The sequence below is a fragment of the Citrus sinensis genome, chromosome 7, assembly GCF_022201045.2.
Source record: "Citrus sinensis cultivar Valencia sweet orange chromosome 7, DVS_A1.0, whole genome shotgun sequence".
In the NCBI taxonomy this organism is placed as follows: Eukaryota; Viridiplantae; Streptophyta; class Magnoliopsida; order Sapindales; family Rutaceae; genus Citrus; species Citrus sinensis.
The window spans coordinates 27229784-27238627 of NC_068562.1; the positions used below are offsets into that span (position 1 = coordinate 27229784).

The 8844-nt window shown below is 31.2% G+C and overlaps 1 protein-coding gene across 1 annotated transcript; it reads left to right on the forward strand.

The window, feature by feature from the left end:
* Window positions 1-2610: 2610 nt before the first annotated feature.
* On the forward strand, window positions 2611-4259 carry LOC107175019 (stemmadenine O-acetyltransferase-like). Its single transcript, XM_025094152.2, has one exon. The coding sequence runs from the start codon at window positions 2722-2724 to the stop codon at window positions 4153-4155; it is 1434 nt and encodes a 477-aa protein (XP_024949920.2). The 5' UTR covers window positions 2611-2721; the 3' UTR covers window positions 4156-4259.
* Window positions 4260-8844: the final 4585 nt, after the last annotated feature.

The following is an 8844-nucleotide window of genomic DNA, read 5'->3' on the forward strand; positions in this document are numbered from 1 at the left end:
CTTGATTCGCATATATTCTCTGTTTTTATTCTATTAGTTTCTCTTAGGAATTTTAGCAAACATTTGATATGGATAACACATTAAAATAATAGAACAAAGAATTTCGATTCCTAATTTAACTGAAAAAAAAAATCTGAATTTCACTTAATACAATCACAACTAAAGTAATCAAAATTAAATTAGCTGAGTTCAAAAATGCATGCCATCTTCTCATTGTTATCAACCTGCAACTCAATATCGAAAAACACCGAACGCGACCCTCTGTTAGCCTTATGCCTCTTGTCCCCTGCCTCTCCATAGCCTAACATCTTCCATGTGCTTCCTATTGGTTTTTACCCAATAAGTAAAAAAAGAAGGAAAAAAAAAGTTCAAATATTTAGCGCGATTGAGATTAGAACTGATCAAGTTCTATTCATCTTCCTAGGACGAGATGAATGCTGCTCGTCCAATCTTCCTTGGCATTTTGCAGCTTCACACCAACTTTTTTCGACTTGGATTTCTTGAACTGATCAAGTTGCAGGAAAATAATAATAATAATAATAAAGATTTGAAATAGAGAGGCAAAGCTAAACGAGAAAAAGACTTGAGAACTTTATTTATTTATTTATTTATTTTTGTATTAGTTTTTTTAGGGTTTTAATTCTGCTTCATTTTTTTTCTGTTTTATAAAAACTTAGCATGTTAATAACTGAATATTTTAGAAGGGAGAAAACTAAAATTAAAAAATGAAAAACGTAAATTAAATTTCCAGAGAATTTTTTTATTAAATTTTAAAAAAGAGGAACAGTTTCAGTTCTTTTGTAAATAATAAAAAATCAAAATTAAATTTTAATGAAATAGAAGATTTAACAAGTTAAAAAATATTTATAAGTCAAGACAAAACTATATGCTATAATTTTTTAGTTTACTAACTATATCTAATTATCCAGAACAATTTATCATGAAAGTTGAGGGGCGCAAGTTCAAGTTCTACCGCTATCTAAAAGTTGGTGTTAAGACTTTAGTTTTCCTCTTATTAATAGGTAAGGGAAAATTAAGACTTTAAATTCTCTCCTATTAATAGGCAAGTGTTAAAAGGAGAATTTAAAAAAAAAATCCGTGCAAAAAAGTGAACTCTCTAAATTATTGAAGACTAGCGTAAATAGGAGAATTAAAAAAAATCCTTGAAAAAAAGTGAAGTCTCTAAATTATTGAAAACTAAAAGAGTTTGCGAGACTAATACTTGTGTCTCAAATTATTGAACAAATTTACACAATTCTTTTAGCTACAAAATATTAATGTCACTGACGACTACATTTTGTTACACATATTTTTCGTTATAAGAGATGATAAACTATCCAAGAATGTTAAAATTTGCAGGAATTTATTAGTGCTAAAAATACGATGTCTCTGCATAACGAACGTCATTATGTTCACCAAAAGAATAAGAATCAAATAGCAAATAAATGTGTTTTAAAAACAAAATAACTTGGTCAAAAAGTACAGTAATAACTAAAACAAAATATTCAATTACTATTTTTAAGATTTTGTCACTATAGAATTATTTGTGACAAAAAATTTGGGTGCATAATTTAGAGAAAGCCAAAATAATTTTGGAGACTAATATTTTTGTCATAGCTTATTTCACCAAATTTATACTTTTTTTTAGTTGATAATTTTTTGTCGCCTCTAATTATTTTTCATCATCACATTTTTTTTGTCACAACTGATAATTAATTGTTTGGAGGGAATTTTTTTCACTATATATATATATATATATATATAGGGTTTAGGGTTTATGGTTTAGCTTTGGTAGAAAGACTGGGGTTTAGATATATCCCATGGTTTGAAAAACCAGCCTTTCGGGAAAATCTTTGAAATTGCCTGAAATGGATCAGAATGATAAAACCCATCCTCAATAGTTAAAACATTTTGTTGATAAGCTTTATTAAACCAATCCGATGATTTTTGTGAAAGCTACTCTGATACCAGTAGGAAATAAGATCGAAGGATGGATGTGTTTTAAGAAGATTTAATAATTTTAACTTTAATATGCTCTTGACAAATAAGAATTAGTTTAGTACGTGGCGTTGTTACCAGATCGATGCAAAGCATATTAAAGGTTTTCCAGCTGATATACCAAAATAATGTTAAAACTATGATTGTGTTCTTTAATCAAGCCTAGCAACAAAGTCTAAAGGCTCATAGATAATATTAGATCTGGATCCCAGAAGTAGTATTCTGATTGAATGGATACCAATGTAATATTTGTCACAAAAAGTTGAATCAATGACCAATTAATGCATCCCAAAATAAGAATTATTGGTTAGAAAATATAATATAAATTAGAACTAGACTAATAGTTTGAAATTGTTGTAAAAAAAATTGTCTTAAAAAGTCAAATTTCTTATAGTACACATTGATATATATTGATTAATTTGCTGATTAATTTTTTATTTATAAATTAATTAATTAATGTTACGAATATTGTTGAAAGAGTATTATTATAAAAAGAAAGAAAAAAAGAATAAGAATGTAACATATTTAATTGAAGAGGTGTTTTGAGATATTTTTTAAAATATAAAAACTAAACAAATATTTAACTCAAAATATAAGAATTAAATAATCATTTATCTTTATTTTGTAGATAACTAGTTTTGCTGGAAACTCCCATATATACAACAGATTTGGAAACACAATCCGCCACTCACAGTCACTTGGGGAAATTCTCAAAGAGTAAAAATGGCAGTGATACTCAAAAACATATTCCGAATCACTGCTTCCAAGTTGGTCACCAATAATATCCAAATCTTCACAAAAAGAAGTATAAAAACTGCCACTTCTGATGTTCAAATCATTTCCACCGAAGCAATCAAACCTTCATCTCCAACACCAAAACATCTCAGAACCTATAAGCTTTCATTGCCTGATCAATTGTGTTCTAAACTTTACGCGCCCCTTGTTTTCTTCTACTCGACCAATTGCAAACAGCAAGATCTCAGAAAAAAATCCGATTTGTTGAAGCAGTCTCTCGCAAAATCATTAACGCACTACGACCCTTTTGCTGGACGATTGATTGATAGCTTTTCAGTCGACTGCAATGACCATGGGGCTGCATTTATTGATGCTAATGTTGGCTGTGATATATCAAAGTTTCTTCAACCACCAGATATGGAGCTGCTACAACAATTAATCCCACCTAGTCCCCAGTTATTGAAGTTAGATATTTCTGAAAGAGAACTTTTGGCTGTCCAAGTAAATTTGTTCAACAGCGGTGAAATGGCAATTGGTGTTTGTTTTTCTCATGGAGTGGCCGACGGTTCGGCAATCTTCAACTTCATGAAAATGTGGGGTGAAATCACTCGTGGGGTGATTAATGATAATGATAATATTTGCAATAACAATTTCGTTTTAGATTGCACCTCTTTGTTTCCGCCGGTAAATTTTCCCCAGCCGTATCAATTCACAAGCCCACAATCTTCATGCAACATTGTGTTCAAAAGATTTTTGTTTGATGGCAAGAAAATAGCTGCTCTAAAGGAGAAGATGAATAAAGAGCTAATGGGTAATAATTTTGATGATAGTTTACAAGCGACACGATTCGGGGTTGCATCAGCACTCATTTGGGGTGCCTTCATTGCTATTGCTCGGGAAAGAAAGAGGGAAATTCATAACAAGTTGTATTCTCATGCTATGTATTATACTATGAATGTGCGTAACAAGACGAATCCACCGATGATTCCACGGTGCATGGGTAACATTTTTTGGTTTGCCAGGGCAGAATGGTCACTAGCCGAGAATGATGCCATAGAGGTAGCAAGTTTAGTAAGAGAAGTGATCAAAGCAAAGAGAATGGGAAGAGAAGTGATGCATAGTAATGAGCACTTAGGTTTCATAAAGGATATGGAAGAAACATGGGAGGATTCAAGGTCGTTTGTTTTAACTAGTGTGGTTGGATTGCCTTGTTATGAAGTTGATTTTGGTTGGGGGAAGCCTGTTTGGTTTAGTGTCGGGCCCTTTTTATTACTTGATTTTGCAATTTTATCAAGCACAAGCGATGGTGAAGGAATAGAAGCATGGGTGGTAATGTTTAAGGAGGACATGGATAAATTTGAACAAGAACCTAGCATCAAGGCTTATGCTTCCTCTAACCCTAGCATATTTATAGGGAAGTAGGAAGTTAATTTTATGTATGTTGCTTTGAATAAAAGAGTTTTTTTTCCTAAATAGAGTAATGATGATATGCTTATAAAGTTAAAAATATGTTTGTTTTACAATAATTATATCTTATTATTGTCATATGTCTCTTTAAATAAAATTATGTTATGAATGCGTACATTCTTTCTTTCGATCAATGAAACCCACCAACCATTTTGATGGTTATTTTGGACAACGAGAAGGGGAGTAGGAAAAAAAAAAATGAATGTGATGTAGTTATTTTGGATAAGCATAGCTTCATATAGATGATTTCGATAAATAAAAAATGTGAATCAATTCTGAATTTGCCAAATAAAATGTATGTGATGTAGTTTTTTTATCAAGGCAACCAGCATCTGTGACCATTGTGTGTTAAATCTTAATGGGCACTGAGCCCATTTCTGAATAACCGTAAGAACCATGCTATTTCCCTCTCCCAGTCCTCACATAAAGGCAATGGCTATTCACCCAACCTTATTTCTTATTAATAATCCCCACTTTTATTCCACTGCAAGCAATTTAAGGAATCATATCGTATCCAATTCCTTGCAGAATTAAAATTTTCTTTATCTAGTGAGATGTGCAGGAAATTGGCAATAGGTTTGGAATTATTGCAAGGGACCAAAAAAGTACAATTTTTACTGAGAATTGAAATCGAATAATTAAAGTTGTAAGAAAATATTTATAAATTTTGTATTTTATTTATCATTAATTTTATATTTGAGTAATTATTGATTTTAATTTTTCATTAGAGTATAAGGGATTAAAAATTAATTATCTTATGGATTTAATGAAATTATTAATTTTTCGCCTTTACTCAAATTAGGATCGAAGAATTTTATTTTTTAATTAAAATTATTAATTTATCTGACATTACTGTATTTGAAATGTAACAGCCGAACATTAGCAGCAAGGTAAAGTGCTGATCAAAAGTTGTTGGCTCATGGACTTTGGCTCAAAGCAGTTACTAAGGCAGAAAGATTGATTATGGGCTTGGCCGAGCTTTTTTACGCCTAAGAAATTTAAAAGTTCGTATAAATTTGGACAGGCCGGACTTGAGTTTTTTCATTAATTATGAAATAATTTTTAATAAAGTAAAAAAATTAAAATTAAAAATAATCATTTAATATCTAATAAAATAATAGTTTAATACGTAAAATATTAATTATTCAAGATAATAAATCACAATTATTGCAAGGGCTCAGAAAAGTAAAATTATCGGATAATAGCTAGATATAAAACAGGCGGATACAACTGAAAAGGAAAAGATTCCTGTAGAAATGAGAAATATAGTGGAAAAGCAAATTGAAAATATTTGCAACCGTTCAATCGATGTAATAAATGTGGATAAATATTGGAAAGAAAAAATGATGCAGAAAAATAGAATAAATAAATTAGGCCAGGCTATCATGGTTTCACAAAAAAATAGCTCCCTCTGAATGACCTAAAATAGTGTTTGGTTGGAAGGAGAGAATAGAGGAGAGGAAAATAATTTAAATACACTTTTTATTTCCATTGTTTAGTTTGATAAAATATATAAGAATTTAATTTTCATTAGAATTTAATATCCATCATAATGTAAAATTTGAATTCCACACCAAGTAGTGTAGAATTTAAATTCCTCTTATATTAGAAATTAAAATTCTAAAATTACCCTTCAACTTTTCACCTTGTTTAATGTCATTAATAATTATTATTTCTAATTTTATTTTATTAATTTAATATTATAAATTGATCACCGCTAGAAAATCACCGGACTAGCGCTGGAAAGTCGTCAGACCACACCAGACCACCATCGAATGTTGCCGGAATGACGCCGGACTTCGCCGGACCACCGTCGGACGTTACCGGATCCCACCAGACGTCGTCGGAATCCCACCGGACATCACCGGTAAGTCGCTGGATCTTCACCACTGGCTACCGAACCGTCATTTTATTTTTTATATATATTTTTTATTACTAATATAAATAATTAAATATTTAAGGTAAATGGTAAATTAGTCTAAAGAAAAAATTATAATTCTTTTCTTTGTTAAATTTTATATAAAACCAAACAATAAAATCTAATTTCACTACTTTTCTCCATTCCTTTCTTCTCTCTTTCTCTCATTTCTTTTCTACAAACCAAATGTTGTGCAAATTTTATTGAACTCGCAAGTGTACGAATCTATTGCAGAATAGACTAATAGTGACGAGTGTCGATCCCACGAGGATGTAGATTTTAATTATATGTAGAATTAATTTTGTATCAGGTGGTTGGATTTTGTGGTGACAATGACTTAGATTATCCTAAAATTGAAATTGAAATGGCGAGAATAAATTCTAAAATTAGAATTGAAATGACGAGAATAAATTGAAGAGAAATCTATTGAAATGACATACTTGGGTATCTGGATCTGTATCAACATGCACCATGGGCTAAATATTCTTTATTAATACCAATTAAATCATGAGGGGGGAATCCACTCCTCATGAACCACACTCTAATCAATATGGTGCTAAGGGCTTATCGTGCCAAATAATAATAACCTTGTACTAGGGAGCCGGTGAAACCAGGGCGGTACTAGACAAGATTATTATTATTTGTTAACGAAAAGTCAAAACATCCACAAAAATTAGAGGGGAAGAGAAAATAAATTTACCAAATAAAGCCCATGACACATGTTGAGACTTTACATTCAACCCAAGTTTGAAAGAAAATTAGATATTCATAATTGAACTAGGGGCAAAATAGGAATTTATTAAAATTCATAGAAAATACAAGATAGAGAATGAATTACAGAAAATAGAGTCCAAAAATGGATTCAGAGCTGCCAAATTAGGGGGAGATGTCTCATTTTTATAGATACATTGAGTAAATCATGGTCATCGAATTAAAAACAGTTTGGACGCTCAGGATTGCACCAGGTCATTAGTTAACAGTACGCGTCAACAGTATGCGTGAACAGTAACACGATTTGAACAATGACACGATTTGAACAGTAACACGGTTTGAACAGCAACGCGGTTTGGTTGAAAATAATCTCATGCGTTGCATATACTGTACGTGCATTTTTTTGTCCACTAATATGCTGCCACGTCACCATAAACAGTACATAAGAATTTTAGTCCAACAGGATCATGACACCTCATCAGTCAATGCCACATCATCGGTTAATGCCACGTCATTGATCCGTCTATGTGAACAGTAATGTAAATAGTATCGTACATTTAAATAGTACCGTACATGTGAACAGTGTCATTTTACCTTTTATGCTCCTCCTAAGGTTTTCGACCGTCTTGAGTTCAAAAGTGATGTTTGTTTTGCCGTTTGATCCCTCGTTTATTGTGAAATAATTATGATGCCCCTAAAATACACAAAATACTTAATTAAAATAAAACACACATAATTAAATTACAAGAACCTTAAATACATAAAAGTAAGGATTGTTAGTAAGACTTGAAATGTAAAATGATGATTTTCTTCTTTATAAATATACATTTTCTAACACTCAACACCAAACATGACCTAAGTGGATTCAGTTGTAAAGGAAATTGACAATAAGTTTGAAATTATTGCAAAGGCCCAGGAAAATACAATTATCGGATACTAGCTGGGTGAAACAAAATAGATACAATTAGAAAGAAAAGACTATGGTAGAAACGAAAAATGCAGTGGAAAAAAGACATTAAAATTATTTTAACCATTCAGCCGATGTAATAACTATGGATAAATTTTGGAAGGAAAAATGGTGAAAGAAAATGAAATAAATAAATTAGGCCAGACTGTCACGGTTTCAAAAAAAAAAAATAGCACCCTCTCAATGCCCCAAGTGGATTTAGATGTGGAGGAGATTGACAATAATAGGATTGGAATTATTGCAAAGGGGCAAGAAAGTACAATTATCGAATAGTAGGTGGGTAAAACAGACCGATACAATTGAAAGAGAAAAGATTCTTGCAGAAATGAGAAATATAGTGAAAAAATAAATTGAAAATATTTGTAACTGTATATTAGAAGGAAAAATGGTGTAGAAAAATAGAATAAATAAATTTGTCGTGGTTTCACAAAAAAAAAAAAAAAAAAGCTCCTCTTAATGACCAAAGTGGATTCACATGTGGAAGAAATTGACAATAGGTTTGGAATTATTGCAAAGGCTCAGGAAAATACAATTACCAGATAGTTGTTGGGTAAAACAGATACGTACAACTAGAAAGGAAAGGACGCTTGTGGATACGAGAAATGGAGTGGAAAAAAGACATTAAAATATGAGTAATGATACAGCTACAAATTCTTGTATAAATTTATTCTGTACAAACTGACGTGATATTAATTCATTGGTTGAATAAAAATATAAATTAATAAAAACAAATCATCTGGGCCAAGTAATATTTAATTCAACCAATCTTATAATGCCACATCAGTTTGTACAAAATAATTTTGTACAAGAGTTTGTGACTATATCATTACTCATAAAATATTTTAACCATTTAGCTGATGTAATATACAAAGACACACACTGGAAGGAAAAATGGTCCAAGAAAATGAAATATATAAATTAGGCCCGGGTGTCACGGTTTCCCCAAAAAATAGGCCCCCAATAGCCCGCGTGGATTCAGATATGGAAAAATTGACAATAAGTTTGGAATTATTACAAGGGCCCAGGAAAGTACAATTATTGGCTAGAT